The sequence below is a fragment of the Natrix helvetica genome (genome assembly GCF_964273705.1).
Source record: "Natrix helvetica genome assembly, chromosome: 3".
NCBI lineage: Eukaryota > Metazoa > Chordata > Lepidosauria > Squamata > Natricidae > Natrix > Natrix helvetica.
In genome coordinates, this window is record NC_138549.1 from 75,703,232 (window position 1) to 75,721,700 (window position 18,469).

Genomic DNA, 18,469 nt, shown 5'->3' on the forward strand with positions numbered 1-18,469 from the left:
GCTCCTACAAAACATTTATTCAAAAGGGCTTGTGTCATTCTAGACAGGGCCATGGAGCAACTATCAGTGCAGGCAGAAGGGGTATAGAAGCATTGAAGCTTCATCATCCTTACTGCCACACGATAGGCCTTAATGGAGACTCTAACCCATATTTGGTCACATTTATCCTTTGTTGAGTGCCAGCAATACTCTAGACATCTCTTCTGTCTGTTCATCTCTCTCAGCTTTTTCATAAACCATTAGAAATGGCAGGATTCCTGAGAGGAGAGGTTGCATGGTTGCTATCTGATACAATTCCTCAGCCCCACTCTTCTTCCAACCAGTGACCAAGTCTTTGAACAGACCGTAAAGTAGACCAGCAGGAACAACCATCCAGCTCCCCTGAAATTTATGTATCCATCATCTAAGACAGACCAATCTAATGGATCCATAGAGGCACTAGAGAATCACATATTTATTTATTTATTTATTTATTTATTTATTATTACATAGTAATCAGGGTGTGATCTAAGATACTGGAAGCTCTCCCAATTCCAGGTCACAGCCACTACTCCAAAGGAAACCAGTTCTGGAGTATGATCATTATCCCATGTTGGGCTCTGGATGATCTGAGATAAGTGCATGACCATCAAGATGGGCATGAACTCCTGAGTCATCTGACCCCACTCCTAGAGAAGGCAAACTGAAGTCCTCTGAAGTCTGGGGAACCACACTTTCATCCTAGAAATGAAATGAAGGAGCTCAGCTACGGAGGTTATTGTACAGTAGGAACTACAGCAACAATCCCAGTTAATCCCTAGAGTGCAATTTAATGAACAGGGTCTCATATCTGATGATCTGTAGAGTAGTGCCCTCAAAAGCCACAAGGGATTCCTGGATGACAATCATCACCACCACTTCACTCCAGTATAATACTGGGAAACTCTAAGGGATATTTAGAAGAAATCATATTGCATTTAAGGAATATAAAATCATGTTTATTTTACATATAAACATAAGTGTCTCAAACTTTCTGGCAAGCAGTTTTATTCTGAAATAACATTCTATTTTATTCAATATTTGTATAGCAATAATATGTAATGCTCCATTTTTGGAAAATGGCACAATTGATCCAAGAGAGGACGTATTTCAGCATAAAATGGTGGTACGTTTTCATTGTAACGAAGGATTCACAAGAGTTGGCTCTGAATCTGCACAATGTTATCAGTTTGGATTGTCTCCAAAGCCTCCAATATGTAAAGGTAAAAATGGGCAATTTAAGAATTATTACTGTATTTGAGGTGAGAAGTGGGAAAAGAAAATGTTTATATGAATAATAATATTAATTGTTTTTCAGGTTTCTAAAAAATATTTTAGAGGCAATTGAATTATTTCTTTTTCATTATATTAATAGGACTTTTGAATGCACTTTTAACATAACCAAGCACAAAAAGAAGTCAGATAGCAGAATTACAAATCTATTGTAATATTATACTGACCACCTACACAAAACCAGAAATGCATATTGCAAAAGGAAAGAAATGGCAATTCTCCTGTACTGAAGTCCGGTTCCCTATTGAAATCATTAAACAACATACATTTTTAATTGAAATTTATGAAAGATTATAATTACAACAGTAAAAATACAAACTAAAAAAAGAGAAATAGAAAGCGCAGAAAAGAATGAAAGAAGGAAGCAGATATAGAAAAGAAAAAAAATATTAAGAATATCATAAAGGAAAAAATATATTAAAAAGTAACAGAATAACAGAGTTGGAAGGGAACTTGGAAGTTTTTAGTATAACCCCCTGCTCAAGAAGAAGCATACAAAAAGAAAAAAAAAGATCAACAAATTATTAAAGCATTCCATTAACACCTTCTAAGAAAATAAAATGGTGGTAAGAAGCTCGTCATTTGAGAAATCTGGTTCTCCTTACCCAAAGGCAGATAGGAAAGATCTTAGCTGCTTTTCTAAAGGAGTTTAAGGTGGGGATCATTTTTACATTGGGGGAAAATTGTTTCAAAAAGGCTGGTGCACCTCTCAGAAAAGCAGACAACCTGGGTGCCCTAAGATGGCATTTTTCATTGAGGGAAATCAGATCAATATATACACCTGGGAGCAGTTGGCTGTGCAAGTAGCCAATCCTATCCCATGTAGAGCTTTATAGATGGTAACCAGCACCTTCAATTGCACTTTGAAGCCTATTGGGTGCAGTGGTGGGTCTCAAAATGTTTAGAACCTCTTCTGTAGGTGTGGCCTGCTTTGTGGGAGTGGCTTGCCAAACATGTGACCGAGTGGGAGTGACTTGGCAGTCATGCGACTGGGTGGGCATGGCCGACTTGTAAAATGTGGCGAAACTCACGTAACAACACTCTTGCTCAGCAACCAAAATGTTGGCTCAGAAACTCTGGCATTTGAAGCACACAAGTCTTAAAGCTGTCAAGTTACAAGACCCTTGCACCCCTAACCCTTTAGAAAGAAAAACCCCAGGGGTGTTCAAACTTGACAGCTTTAAGACTTGTGGACTTCAACTCCCAGAATTCCTCCTCCAGTCATATTGGCTCAGGAACTCTGGCATTGAAATGTGCAAGTCTTAAGGCTGTCAAGTTACAAGACCCTTGCACCCCTAACCCTTTAGAAAAAAATCTCCAGGGATGTTCAAACTTGACTGCTTTAAGACTTTAAGGTTTAGATAGGACTCTTAGAGACGGACGAGGCGATTGGTGAGCCAGCCAATCAGTGAGCGGCGGGCGCAGCAAGCATGGTGTGGACGGGCTGGGGGAGGGAGCTGGAACCGATTCTAAATGGCATGGTAGATTTGTGGAACCTCTTCTATAGAAGAGGTTAGAACTGGCAGGAACCCACTCCTGATTGGGAGCCACAACAGTTCACAGAGTACATATGTCATATGGGCAAAATGAGAGACATACATAATTACCCATATCACTGTAATTGGGATCAAGTGAATTTTCCAGAATTTTCATAGTCCCATGTAGAGTACATTGCAATAATTCAATCAAGAGGTGACTAAGGCTTTAATGGCTGTCAGATGTTCCCCTATAAAAACTAAAGAAGTTGACCTTGATAGAGAGAGAAGAGCTGTTATTAAGTCAGTCTGGAAATAAAAATGGCAGAAGCCCAAATGAGGGGCAGATGTACAAAAACCAGTTTAATTTACATGACATATAAAAGAAGGAGGAGAGGAAAGACATTCAAATATGCAAGTTTGTTCTATTAATATTAATAAAATGAATTTTAGCCTTCTATGGTGTCTGTTTCTTGCTCTTGCTCACAGGCATCTGGATATTGTGACAGTACTGTGACGGATTCACTTGAACAACTAGGGACAGAAATGTACAACTAAGTATAATTGAAATAGGATAATACTGCACAGAAACAACTTCAACAACTTCATACAGGTGTTTAGAAAGGGATGGGGCTAAGCCTTTAGTCAAGTCACAAAGCAAGAGGTTCATACTACACTGTTCCACCCTACATTGACTGGAACCAGCTGTGAAATAAGAAGAAACATCTCAATAAGTGCCCCATTTCCCAAGTTCCTAAATAAGTCCAGAATGTTACTTTGATTGATGGTATCAAAGGTTCCTTTTCTTTCATCCATGGCTGACTCAACAACAAAAGCTGCTTATTTCTGAATTTTCTTCAGTATTTAATCTGAAGGAGAAAGTTGTCTTTGCTCTGATATTTAGCCAGGTGGCCCTCTTGGGATTCCTTCTAGGCATTTAAGATAAATGCTTGACCATGTTCAGCATTACTTTTCTTAAAATGGAGCACTTGGTTCTAAATATAACTTTCCTTTACTTTCTAATACTTTCATTCATTGTTCCCCTGTTGATTAGTACCAAGTCAGAAGAGTTGATGCTTTTCTAACTTTCCACATGCTTTGAAGAAGAAAATTATTGAAAACTCACATGTAGACTTTGTTGAAGAGCTTTCTAGCTATTGCTACAACTTCACATGTCTTTGTAAGATTTGTAAATGTAATCCACATCTTTTTGAGGGTAACGGAAGAAATAAGTAACAGATAACAATAGTAAACACAAAAATCTACTTATTTATTTTTTAAAAGTTATTTCTAATATATACTCTTGGACACTACACCTATTTTGACATTTTTAACAAACAATGTATTACTGTACTTCTACTGTTTTGTTCCTGTGGTTGTTGTAATTTTGCAATAGATATAACAACAACAATAATATTCAAACATATCTGTTTGGGACTTGAGTAAACACTCAAAATAAAAGTGATATTCTCTTTTTTCTAGAAAACGTTACACCTTGTCCAGCATCACCCATCATTTCACATGGCACAGTTATTGGTGAACCTAAACCAATGTACCAGCATGGTGATAGATTGGAAGTTCAGTGTGAGATCTCATTTGCATTATCTGGATCAAAAACCATAGAGTGTGTGGATGGTGAATGGGCACCCTTACCATCATGCATAGGTAAGCAGTAACTGCCTGAAATATGTGTTCAGAAGAAGAAATATGAGCAGACAGACTTGTAAAAGTAATTTCTTCAATTTATCTGGGGGTGGGGGGAGTGGCGGAGGGAGTGTGTTCCATGGTGTGCAAACTGGAATCTTCCTTCAAAACAGATTCCAATATATTATTAGAAGAGAATGGAAGGGATGAAATTACTTTCCAGTGTTGTAAGTAACAAAATCGTAGAGGAATTAAAGTATTCTGATTTATTCTAATAATCTCATGAGTCATAAATATATTCCTGTGCTTAGTTCTAATATTTGAGCCTTTGTTCCTTGCAACAGGAAGTAGAAATTGAGTCTTTCCCTTTATAGCATTTCCATGGCTCCATCAGAACAAATGGTAGAGTCAGACATTGCTAGAGGTAGCATGATATTCGGAAAATTTGGGACAAAGTATTGGAGACAAAATGAATGTAGCCAATTCACCAATTCAGGTTAAAAATACCATCTCAGGTTTTGAGACTTCAGTGTTGAAAATAAAATAATAACTTGACAAGAATTGCAGCAAATGATTCAAATAATTAGCAAAAAATATTTTAAGTCATAGTAATGTAGTACAATTTGAGAGTTAGCAGTAGAACGTGGATGTTCACACAGATTTGCCTCCTTCATTTGACCAGAACTTTCTGTCAGAGATATTAAAGGCCTGAAAAAATAAAAACATCCATAATGTGTTATTTTTATTGATCGATTGATAAATAGATAGATAATGGAGCTACAGTGGGTATATGAAACAAAGGGGGCAAATTGTTAGAAGAAGCTAAATTATTAACATCTTTATGTGATAACACCTTTTTTGCCTTCTTACTTCTGCTTTCAACAGAGGAAGAAAAAACTTGTAGCCGACCTCCAACAATTGTAAATGGTCAATTGGTCAATGTTAAGTCATCCACATACAGGCATGGTGACACCGTGAAATACAAATGCAAAAAACATTCTGTCCTTACTGGGACCAACCCAGCTAAGTGTCTTCATGGGCAGTGGGAATTACCTTCATGTCTTGGTAAGCCAGAAAGTTATGAGTAAATCTACAGAAATGAATTTTAGGTCTGTACATGATTGCTCAGAAGTGTGATTCAGTGGGATAACAATGGGAGTTCCTGCAAGGAGGTATAGGTCATATTGAAATGGTTTATGCCAGTGTGGTTCACAGGAACCTTATTTTTACTGTCTGATCCCTATTTAAAGAGGATTTTCACAGGGCCTATGAAAAAGAAAAAAAATAGTGCTTTTGAAAATGATTCAGTCCCAAATACAATCCTGGTGGGATTATGTCTTTACCCTTACACAAGAAAAATCAAATGCATAGGTGTAGAATACCGTGTTTCCCCGAAAATAAGACAGGGTCTTATTTTCTTTTCACCCCCAAAATATTAATTGGAACTTATTACCGGGGGGGCTAATTGTTTTGGGGTTGCTGGGTGGCTGTTCTCTTGCCAGCAGGCGCCCGAAGAGCCAGGCACAGCCTCAGGGGCAAACGGCTGTGTTGCGCTGTCACAGCAGCACAACATACCAGCCATGAGGTGACCATGCTCACGAGCAGCCACCTAGAAACCCCCCTTTCCAGCCGGGCAGAGCACCACTCACCAACCCAGTGATATCCCCAAAGTGCTAAGCCATGTGGTGCTCTGCCCTCCCCCCAGCTCCTGCGACTTTGTGCATTCGGGATACCCTTAGGTCAGGGCATGGCACTCTGCCCGGCTGGAAAGGGAGGTTGCATGAGTGCCTGTTCTGTCCCCAGTTCATGTGCTTCCCAGCCTCTCCATGCCCTGATCCAGCTCTCCCTGCCGAGTCTTCTGGCAGCAGTCATTCTGGAAGTACTCTCTAGGGTTGTAGGCTGGCTGCCAGCAGAGCGTAATCCCAGAGCGTACAATCATAGAGCATATTCCCAGAGTGGCAACTTCCGGAAGATTTGGCATCCTACCTCCATGCTTTGGAAGCCGCAGAAAAAGCTATGTGGCAGCGGCGGGCGGCAGCGGAGATGCCCAGGCTCTGGAGAGACAATTGGGCAAGAGCATCGTGAACCTGGGAGTCATGCGAGTGGGGAGCAGAAAAGCTGCTCATGCAACCCCCCTCTCCAGCCATGCAGAGCTCCATTCACTGACCTAGGGGCATTCCGAACGCGCCAAGCCTCGGGAGCTGGAGGGCGTCGAACAGCGGCACACATGGCTTGGCGATACCCCTAGGTCAGTGAATGGCACTGTGCCCGGCTGGAAAGGGGGTTTCCCAGGTGGCTGCTCGGCTACTGCAACAGCGCAACACAGCCATTCGACCATGAGGCTGTGCCCGGCTCTTCGGGAGGCCACTCGCAAGAGAGCAACCGGCCGGCAACCCCCCTCTCCAGCTGGGCATAGCACCACTCACCGACCTAGCGGTATCCCGAAGACGCCAAGCAACGCGAGCCTTTGCCCCCCACACCCCGTTTCTGCGGCTTGGCCCCTTTGGGAAACCGCTAGGTCGGTGAGTGGCACTCTGCCTGGCCGGAGGGTGTGTGTGTCCAGGGGGCTTATTTTTGGGGGAGGGCTTACATTTTTGCCCACCAGAAAAATGTTACATGGCCTTATTATCAGGACATGTTGTATTTTCGGGGAAACATGGTAGGTGGTCAACAGCAGTAACTTTAAGAGGGATCTAGACAATCACTTAAATATGAGCCAGCAGTGTTCTGCAGCTACCAAAAAAGCCAATGAAGAATGATTAAGAAAGGATGTTGATATTTTAAAAAGGATGTAGAAAAGAGTAGCAAAAATAATTAGGGGGCTGGAGGATAAAACATATGATGAACGGATGCAGGAACTTGGCATGTCTAATCTAACAAAGAGAAGGACTAGGAGTGACATGACAGCAGTGTCCCAATATTTGAGGACAGTGGAGTCTGTGTTTTGTTTTGTCTTATTGTATTTTTTTCTTTGCTGTGTCTTCCCTATTGTTTTTAAAGATCAAAACATGTAATAAAAATTATTTTTTAAAAAAAGAAAAAGAAAAGTGGAGTCAACCTATAGCTTTAATTTTTTTTTTTATTGAATGATTTTCAAGACAGTCTACCATAGATTAAGATTCCTATGTTCCTTACAATAGGGGAGATCTATAACTGGTAGCCTTGAAATTCAGAGTGGAAACCCAAAAGCAAGGGATAAGATTATTCAGGTTTATTGATTTATTGGTTTGTTTGTTTATCAACCCAACCTGTATGCTGCCCACCTCATTCAAGGCAACTCTCTGCCTTATCTGCCTGAAGTTTAATTTGAGGAGCACATCAAATCTAAAATCCTATGTAGGAGAATAGAAAGAGATGTCTATAATCTGTCATGGGCCCCTTTCAGTGGTTCAGTAGAGACGCCCGTGGCGAGTCTTGAGGGACCGCTTTGGGAGGAGTTTGACTCGGTTGCCATCGAGGATTTGGACAGGTTGCGTGGACGTCTGCGACCCACCACATGTTTATTGGACCCGTGTCCCTCCTGGCTTGTACTGGCATCCTGGGAGGTTATGCGCGACTGGCTCCTGGGCCTGGTGAACGCCTCGTTGGGTGAGGGGTCTCTACCGGCCGCCTTGAAAGAGGCGGTGGTGAGGCCCCTGCTCAAGAAGCCTTCCCTGGACCCAACGGACCTAGTCAATTATCGTCCAGTCTCCAACCTTCCTTTTTTAGCGAAGGTTGTAGAGAGTGTGGTGGTACAGCAGTTCCCACGTCACCTGGAGGAAAATGATTATCTAGACCCGCGCCAGTCCGGCTTCCGACCCGGACACAGCACGGAGACGGCCTTGGTCGCATTGGTTGATGATCTCTGGAGGGCCAGAGATAGGGGTTGTTCCTCTATCCTGGTCCTATTAGATCTCTCGGCGGCGTTCGATACCATCGACCATGGTATCCTGTTGCACCGGCTAGAGGGGCTAGGAGTCAGGGGCACCGTTTTACGGTGGTTTGGCTCCTACCTCTCTGATCGGACGCAACGTGTGTTGGGAGGGGAGCAGAGTTCGACCCGGACGCCACTCACATGTGGAGTGCCACAGGGATCGGTGCTCTCGCCTCTCCTGTTCAACACATATATGAAACCGCTGGGCGAGATCATCCGTGGTTTTGGGGTGGGATATCATCTGTATGCTGATGATACTCAGCTATACATTTCCACCCCGAACCACCCCAATGAGGCCGTCGAAATGATGTCCCGGTGTCTGGAGGCCGTACGGGTCTGGATGGATGGCAACCGACTAAAACTCAACCCTTCCAAGACGGAGTGGCTGTGGCTTCCGGCCTCCCGGTTCAACCAGGTGCTTCCATCTCTGGCCATCGGGGGCGTCCAACTAGCCCCCATGGAACAGGTGCGCAATTTGGGCGTCCTCCTGGATGCCCGGCTGTCCATGGATGATCATGTAACAGCCGTGGCAAGGGGGGCGTTCCATCAGGTCTGCCTGATGCGCCAATTGCGCCCCTTATTGGACCGGGATGCCCTACGCACAGTCACCCATGCGCTAGTGACGTCTCGCCTGGATTACTGCAATGCTCTCTACATGGGGCTTCCCTTGAGATGCACTCGGAGACTACAGTTGGTCCAGAACGCGGCCGCGCGGGTGATTATGGGGAGGACTAGATACTCCCCTGTAACACCTCTCCTGCGCGAGCTGCACTGGCTTCCTGTGGTCTACCGAGTGCGTTTCAAGGTTTTGAATATGATCTTTAAAGCGCTTCATGGCACAGGGCCTAGTTATATGCAGGATCGCATCCTGCCCCACACATCCCTACGACCCATTCGCTCACACAGAGAGGGACTTCTCCGGGTGCCGTCCGCCAAACAGTGCCGGGGGGCGACACCCAGGAGCAGAGCCTTCTCTGTGATGGGCCCAGCCCTGTGGAATGACCTCCCCCGTGACATCAGGATTACTTCCGATCTCCGCTCCTTCCGTGTACAGCTGAAGACCCACCTCTTTCAATTATCTGGCCTGGCTCAATCGTAATTTCTCTTATTCCTCCTAACTGTTTTTTTTTAAATTGTCTTTAAATATTAATTCTTAATTGCATATTGGGTTTTTTACAATTGGGGTATTTTAATGCTGATTTTTAACTGTCTAAATGATGTAATTTGTTACCTCCTCCGTGTATGTGTGTATGTGTGTTTTGTATTTATGTACGTTTATGTGCTGTTATATATCTTCTATGTTTTATGCTCCATTGTACGCCGCCCCGAGTCCTACTTGGAAAGGGAGCGGCTAATAAATCCAAATTATTATTATTATTATTATTAATCAGAGTAGTAACAGATGAATGTACCAAATATTGATGGGCTATATTTTTGATAGATGTAGTTGGAATATGAAGTCAGATAACCTAGAAGAAGAAGAATGGAGTATATAAATAAAGAGAAGAATAATGGATTTATTATATAAATACTTATGTAACAATATTTGAATTGTTAGTTAATCCTCAAGAGTGTACACGTCCACAGTATGCAGTCTTTCAACCAACTGTTCAGCCTACAAAGCAGTTTCAGACCAACCAGTTTGCAAACTACCGCTGTGGTTCCAATCTGCACCAAACATATTGTGTTAATGGATTATGGCTTCCTGAGCCACGGTGTAAAGGTATCGTTTGCATGCTATGTACAAGTTTATAGTTTCTTCAATAGTATGACCTTAATCATATCTAAAAAATAAAATTGGGGCACACCTGAGGACTTCCTACATAGCATCTTTTAATGGCACACAGTTTCTTATGGAAAGCCCCTTATGATCCCATGAGCTGTGCATGCTTTGTCTAATCTGATGCTGCAGTGAGGCAGTGTGAATGTATCCATTTCAAAAGAAGAGATCATTTTGCCATGTAGAAAAAATCCTTCTCAATAATCCAAGGATAAAAGGAAATACAGCATTAGTCTTAAAATCAGTCGGTTTCTTCCTTAGCAGCTATTTTTTCCTTCACAGCAGCCACTCCACCACAGTTGTGGCACACAGATTATTAGCCTGCATTGGACAGCATACTTTTGCCGTCTTTTTCCCATTAAACAAATTCAGTGATAAAATTTCATTTGTCACAGCACAAAAGCTATTTGCTTTGAGTCTTTTGTGTCTTAAGCAACTTAATTAAATGTACGTAGAACAAAAGCATGCAAATCTAGTACAGAATTCATCTTTGACTGTTGGTACTTGCATGGAGACATCCATACAGATTTCTTGACATAGTAAAAAAAAAAAATCACTGGAATTAGTTGCAGAATTTCTGCTGCTTAAGAGGACCATAGGATCATTACATCGCTCCTAGTTAATTCCAAAAAGATCTTCATTAAGGAGAAATTATTCAGTTTTTTCTATTTATTTATTTATTTATACATATATTGTTGGAAAATAATACATACAGTATATTCTGTCCTTCCATAAATCTTTCCAAGTCAGTTAATTTACAATAAATGTAAAAAAACACCTATAAATTGATAAAGTATATTGAAATAAAATGTAACTATTTTAATATTCAGGTTACAAGGCATGTGTTCATTCCTTTCTAAAATTGTGGGAATCTGGGAGGCATCCTAATTACATTTGCATTAATAAAATCTTATTTTTGTTGAGTTTGTAGATAAGTAAACATTGTACTGAATGGATAAACTTTGCCTGGATTAGATGAATGATTTCAACTGGTTACCTGTATTTATGCTAATTGGTGGCCTTTCCTCATACTATACAATATCAGCTTGTCCAGATTAATCTAATGTATGATCAAACCTGCAAACTACTTGTATATATGCCTAAGAGCAATTCAGTTAAATTTCACTAATGTATAAATGTCATCACAAGAAATCTCCTTCTGCTTCAACAAATGTGGCCTTAAAGTGAAACGATCTTACAACAGTGACTTATATTGCTTATATTGCAATTACCAGGGTTCTCCCAAAATACAACCTACCCCGAAAAGAAGCCCTAGCTCGATTTTCATGACTGTGCCTAATATAAGCCCTATTTAAGCCCCGCTCACCATCTGGATGTACGAGGTGGGGCAAGGTGCATGTGTAAAAAGCAAGCTAGGGTGGGGTTGGGGGAGTGGAGCTGCCCCACACACCCCACAGCCACTTACCTTACGAACACCAAAGCCAAGCCCCCTATGCCCCAACAACTGTCACCACTGCCTAACTTCTTCTGTGGCCGTTTGTGGCTGCTCGTGGCTGGATGCCATGTGATGCATCATGCTAGTGCTGCCAGTCATGGCAGGACACTGCAAGGCTTGTTGTGCTTGTGCTGCTGCTGCTGCTCACAGCAGTTCACTGTGGGCCACATCGCACCACAACTGCCATTCGCATGTGCAATGGAACAATGTGTCATGCAGCCTCCCTTCGCGAGCAGCAGCACCGACATGACAAGTATCTGGCTGCAAGTAGCCACAGAAGAAGCCAGACAGCAGTGCAACAGGTATCAGGGCATGGAGGCCTAGCTGCAATAGTCCTAAGTTAAGCGGGTAAGACATCCCCCCCAAATAAGACCTGGTGATTATTTTGGGGCCCAAAAGAAAATAAGACCAGGTCTTATTTTCAGGGAAACACAGTAGGTGTTGTTCTAACTGCTTTTGTAGCTGTTTAATTGGTTTTGATATTATATGTCTTTTACTGTAGTTGTTTTATGAGTACCATTGAGAGTTTCATGATTGTAATAAAGTTCCAGTGTGATCAACAGGGAACAAATAGCTCTTTTGTGAGAGTTTTCTGGTGAAATGTTTAAAGATGAATTATGAGTACTAAATAACAGCAAAGGGTTAGAATTGGAAGAAACAGACATCATGAATTAAATTTAGGTCCTAAAATATTAGTTTGTGGAAAAAACAGACTGGAAGAGATGAAGACAAATGTGATAGCAGATACAGAAAAGAATGATTGAGAGAAAGATAGATAGAAGATTTGCTATGGTTGATAGGAAATGATACCTATAGTTGTTGTTTTGTTGCTGTTATTGTTTGTTCGCTAGTCAGTCAATCCTGGCAGTGTGTATCATTATGGAAAGGGGAATCTATGTAGCAAGGGCTGGAGACCTAATCTGAGCATGCTGTTAGGTGTTTAATCTTGGAGAAGATTTTTTGAGGACGAAGTGATTAGTCAAGGATTCTCAGTATGCAAACAGCCTCCCCCACAGATAATGAGAGACTGGCAAAGGAAGGAATAGCACATGGGGCCTTTCACTGGTTCCCAATAGATTTCTAGGTCAATTCTTGGTGTTGATCTATAAAACCCATATAGTTTGGGACTTAGATACCTGCAGGTCTCCAATTGTAGTCAGCAGTTTACATGGACAGACACTTGTGGTACTCAACTTCCATGAAATGAGCAGGAGGACTGAGATATAAAATCACTTTTTCTCAGTAGTAGCACCAAACTTCTGGAATAGCATTTTTCTTTAGGAAAATGTTCCAAACTGATCTCTTTCACAGAACATTTATGGACTAATTGCATGTCCTTTACCTTAGATTTATTGTTAAGGTACTATTTTAGTATCTAATTGTTATTTAACTTTGAAAGTGATTAATTTTTGGATGCTGTTAATTCTTACCATAAGTGTTTATCTGGAAAACATTGTCAAAAAAACCAAATATCTCCTGAAACTTAATGCAAAGATTGACTGACAGGAGTAAGGATAGAAGCCTTTGGATCAGCAGAATCTGATGGCTGTTGTACACAAAACTAGTTCTCTGGGATCACTTGAGGACATCAGCAGTCGAGAAAAATGAGAGGCACAAATTTCTCTAAGCCTCCGTTGCCAAAGAGAGAAGAATATCATAATCAAACATTAAAAAAGCTTCTAAAAATCTAAAGACTATTTGAGATTATGGTATTTTATTTCTTTATTTGCCAGCTCTGCCGCACAGCCATTTACCACCTGGATGAAGCAAAATTCATCCTGTAACTCAACTGAAAGCCTGATTTAAAATAAGCCCTGATCATTGTATCATACAAATATAATTAGAATTTCAATCTCGTTGTGATTACGGCATTCTCAATCACAATTGACAAGAGATTTGACATAAAAGCCTCCTAAGAAAATACTTAAGGATTCATCTTCTTTGGGTGAAGTAGAAATGAGAGAATGTTCATCTCTAATCAAGTTCTAATTATTTCTTAAAGAAACCTGCCCTCCACCACCTCAGCTTCCCAATGCCATCAATGTAGCCGAGATGAGAATCTACCACAGCGAAGAAGAAATTAGCTTCAAGTGTCAAGAACATTTCCTTCTTCATGGCCCACGAAAAATAAAGTGTGACAATGGAAAATGGCAAACACCCCCTCGCTGTCTTGGTTTGTATGATCAGATTTGCCTTTATTTTAAAGGAAAAAATATATAAATAGCTATTTGAAAGAAGGAAAGGAGAACATTCAAAGCATGTTCTTATGGAATTCTTCATAGCCATTTATCCACAGTGATCCACATATCTCTGTATATGCATGTGCTCTATTCCAAGGGACTAATCAGGTTCTTTGCACATTGTACATGTTGCTTTTGTCTTTCTCTGAGACTCAAATCAGGGTTGGTACATGGATGCTAAAACTATTTATCTGTGTTTCTGCTTTGACCTGTATTTCTATATGGTGGTAGACATAGAGGCTGTATATGCTCTACATACCCCAATATGAATCACATGACCAAGAGGGAGGAGATTATGATGGAAGTGTTGGCATCTTGAGTCTTCAACAACTACTTCTCCACTTGTGGTCGCTTTTTGCATAGAGATTAGTTTTTTTGAATCATGTTTCATTAAAAGAGATTTGCTATACAGATACAATAATGTCTTTATGATATTTTATTTCTTTCATTGACAAACCTTCCTGTGTTTCCTCTTTCTAGATTTGCGATGTAAACCACCTCCTCAAATTGACAATGGTATAATAGAAATTGAAAATGGCACAATGTTTTCTCCTGGTGAAATTGTGGAGTATCGTTGCTCTTTAGGTTTTGAAATTAGTCAGTTAAATACTGTAACGTGTGAAGATGGGACATGGTCTGAGCTACCTGTTTGCAGAGGTAAGAAATAGTAGTTTTTTCTATTGAAATGCCAACAGTGGGTTTGAGTTCTAAAAAAAGTTATACATGCATTTTTTTTCATTCTTATGCTGATATTAGAAATGGGACAAGGAAGATGCATAAATGAGGAATTCAAAGTTTTTATGTAAATATTGAGATTTCACAGGTCTTAAAATGTCACATAGCTGAACTCAAGCGTTAATCTCATTTGAAATATCATGTATACTTTCAGAACTGTTCTTGTCAGAGCAGGGTTCTGACTTCAAAATCTCTCTTATTCCCAATTTATAAAGAACTTAGAAAATGTCATTTGGCCATCACACAACTGTTGTGTGATGTCAAAAACTATTATTTTTCAAGGTGAACCTGCAAAATAAATGTCACTGCTTTAATAAATCAGCTCAAAGATTGCCTTTCCTAAAGGCCTCTTTTACTGCTCCAGAGAAGAGATGATGACTGTAGATAGCTTAGGCAAGTGTGATATGATAGCAAAAATATGCAAAGTAATTAAGCACAGCAGTGCAAAGCTTTCTTTCTTTCTTTCTTTCTTTCTTTCTTTCTTTCTTTCTTTCTTTCTTTCTTTCTTTCTTTCTTTCTTTCTTTCTTTCTTTTGCCTGTGACTAGTCTTCACTAGTATAACTTTCCTTTGAGCATTTATTTTCAGTGCTATTCTGGCTGCCCTGTTTTCTCTCCTAGATATCTGCTAGAATTGCTGGGCCTTCTTACGCAGGACACCATTATGCTTTCTCTGAGAAAAACAAAGACCTTTGTCACCGAACTACAAGAATCATTTATCCAGATTTTATGTACAGTGTTTCTACCAGAAATACATGCAATCTCTCAAAAGTTTCTCTTGCAAGACAGGATGGCGGGACAAAGCTTGGAGGCTCTGAGGCATTCATTTTTGGTTGGCTTGAATGCAAAATTTGTAGTTAGAGAAGATTGCAGTTACGGAACTAACGGTGACAAAGGCTGGAGCATGTCATGCTAGTGTGTGTGTGTGTGTGTGTGTGCATGCTTGTATAAGAGTTTACATAAAGGAAAAGATAAACCTAAAAAAATATAAGAATCCAAGAAAAAGTCCAAGAAAAAGAAGGAACTCCCCTCTAAAGTTATGAATGTTATGACTTATTTTATTTTATTTTTATATATAAAGTTTTTTTTTTCATTTTCATAACATATAACCACATGCATACTATTACATAGCCAACATTGTATTGTATTATCAAATGTTTACATCAATTCATCTAACCATCAACTCCCAAAAACAATTATTGGCTCTTCTGCTCTCCATACACCATATTTGTACCTTATCCATCACTTTCTTCTCCCTCCCTCCTCCCCCTCCCTACCTCCTTTCTTCCCTCTGTCATCCTTCTCTTCTCTACTTCCCCTTCCTCTCTCCTTCTCCTTCCCCTTTCCACTCCTCCTTTCTCTCCTCCCCCCCCCCACCGTCTCTCCTATCCCTCTCTTCTTCTCTTACCTCTCTTATTTACTTCACACTCTTCATCTCATTTACTTGGTGTATTTCAGCTTCTGAGGGAACTCCATTTTATGTTGATGGTATTTATAATTCCTTTTCAGTATACTTATTTAATTTTAACATATATCTTCCTCCTTTTTTAAATATGAGAGAACAAAAAAGTATACTTATATAGTCATTAGACGTTTAAACACAACCCCCCCCCCATCAAATTTTGGCCGAGATGTAGACCTGGTTTCAATTCCCAGCTATTCTCATCATTATATTTATATAATTATAAATCCTTACACGCTCCCACTTTGTCATTCTGTCTTTAAATCTCAATAGTTTCCAATTGTATTTTTCAGCGATGTCGAACCTTTTTTGGCTCACGTGCCATAAGCGGGGGGGAGCACAGGGGGGTTGTGCGCAGTAATGCTCACCCATAATGCAATGCATAACTGCCCCCAGCTTGCATGCATGCATGACAGCCACTCCCCCCATTTTTTGCATGCTCTTCTGAGGCTTTTTAGGAGCCTGGGGAGGGCGAAAACAGCCTTTCCCACCTCTATATGGGGCCGCGGCCAGTGGGAGCCGCCTTGCGTCCACGTTGCTGGGGTGGCTTCTTCCTCCTCCTCCTCCTGCTCCTCCTGCTCCTCAGGGAACGCCGGCCGCCTCCTCTTGTTGCTGCCGCTGAGGGAAAGGGCGGTGGGTGGCTGCCTCCTTCTCCTCTCCTCCTCAGCTCAGCCTGGCCGGGGCCTGTGGGAGCATCCTCTGTGGCGGCTCTTGCAGGGGCCACCATGGCTCACTTCCATGCGGGGGCCGCCTCTACCAGGGGAGTTGCATTTTCTCTTTTCTTTCTTTTCCATTTTACCAGACTGTGCCACAGCAATGCGTGGCTGGGTACAGCTAATATATGTATATATTAGCTCCAACCACGCTTTAAGCCCAAAACCCAGCCTGAAGATGGCGAGTGAGACCATATATATACATGTATTTGTACTGATAAATAAATAACATACCAGGGGTTGTAACACAAATACATACATACATACATACATACATACATACATACATACGTATATGTATATGCATATGCATATGCATATGTGTATATATATATATATATATATATATATATATATATATATATATATATATATATATATATATATATATATATATATATATATTTTTTCTGAGGTTTTCGCGGGTGTTTGTATGTACGGCTTTGGTTGTTCGGGTTTTCTCCCGCGTAGAATTGGTAGTATCTTCACGATGTTTCGATGAAGTTTCATTCATCATCTTCAGGCTGGTACTTCCGGCTTGGTGCTTCCAGGAGCAATGTGAGATCTCAGCCGGTTCCTCTTTTTAACTGCCAGTGGGGGTTTGAGCTGATTGGGTGGGAGCTTGGCTGCATTCTGATTGGGTGGAGGTGTATTCTGATTGGTAGGGGGCTTGGCTGTGCTCTGATTAGATGGGAGTTTGGCTGTGCTCTGATTGGATGGGGGCATGTTCTGTTTGGGTGGGGGCCTGGTTGTGCTTGTGTTAGTCTGAGTTGCAGAGGGATTTGAGCTGGTGAGCTGCGTTACTGTTGTTTGGCTTCACGTTTGTGGTCTTGCCACAACTCCATAGTGGGCATCAGTTTGCTTCATGCATGGATTGGAGGGGTTTAAAGTGGCTAATAATGCAGCTGTGGTCTGGCATCTGGTTTGTGGTCGGGCTTCTGGTTTGTGGTCATCATCGGTGTGGGTTTGGGCTTGCTTATAAAGAAACATCCCCACAACATGAATAAACGTGATGATACCTCCCGCCTACTAGACATCTGGAAACCAGCCCTAGTCAACAAATGAGTCCCACCCACGAAAACCGACACCGGACCCAGAACAACACAGGACACAACCACCAATCACCGTCACCAGACTCAAACCCAAACCTATCCCATAGACCAGTGGTCAGCAACCGCGGCTCGCGAGCCACATGCGGCTTTTTACACACTTTAATGTGGCTCTTCTGTGTGCCGGGCGCCCTGAAGATCCTGAAGCGAGGAGGGAGAAAAAGAGACGGAGGCCAAGGAGCTTCTCCCCCCCGCCACAAAAATCTTATCATGGAGCCGGCGGGCAGTAGCAAATTAGCTGATCACGCGGCGTGATCGGCTAATTTGCTACTGCCCGCCTGGCTCCCCGGTTAGATTTTTGCTGGGAGGAGGCGGGGGGGGGGAAGCTCCTTAGCCTCCGTTTCTTTTTCTCCCTCCTCGCTTCAGGATCCTCCCTAATCATTGTGGGTCGAAAAGAAAAAAGGGAAAGGGGGGCTTGAAAAGAAAAAAGGGAAAGGAGGCAAAAAAGAGACGGAGGCCAAGGAGCTTCTCCCCCCCCCCCCGCTGCAAAAATCTTATCAGGGAGCCAGCGGGCAGTAGCAAATTAGCCGATCACGCTGCGTGATCAGCTAATTTGCTACTGCCCGCCGGCTCCCTGATAAGATTTTTGCGGCGGGGGGAGAAGCTCCTTGGCCTCCGTCTCTTTTTCTCCCTC

The 18,469-nt window shown here is 41.7% G+C and overlaps 2 protein-coding genes across 4 annotated transcripts in view; one reads left to right on the forward strand and one right to left on the reverse strand.

Moving 5' to 3' along the window:
* LOC309388775 (complement factor H-like) overlaps positions 1–18,469 on the reverse strand; it is a 499,219-nt gene that overhangs the window by 203,843 nt on the left and 276,907 nt on the right. The gene's annotated exons all lie outside the window — the stretch shown is intronic.
* The window catches only part of CFH (complement factor H), a 73,719-nt gene that overhangs the window by 36,357 nt on the left and 18,893 nt on the right, over positions 1–18,469 (forward strand). For 2 of the 3 annotated variants that reach the window (XM_081946384.1, XM_081946386.1), the window contains 6 exons: positions 1,068–1,241; positions 4,269–4,451; positions 5,316–5,495; positions 9,902–10,066; positions 13,582–13,752; positions 14,300–14,476. In XM_081946384.1, the coding sequence (XP_081802510.1) occupies positions 1,068–1,241; positions 4,269–4,451; positions 5,316–5,495; positions 9,902–10,066; positions 13,582–13,752; positions 14,300–14,476 (1,050 nt within the window). The remainder of the gene's footprint in view (positions 1–1,067; positions 1,242–4,268; positions 4,452–5,315; positions 5,496–9,901; positions 10,067–13,581; positions 13,753–14,299; positions 14,477–18,469) is intronic. The other variant, XM_081946385.1, reaches the window with a different exon arrangement.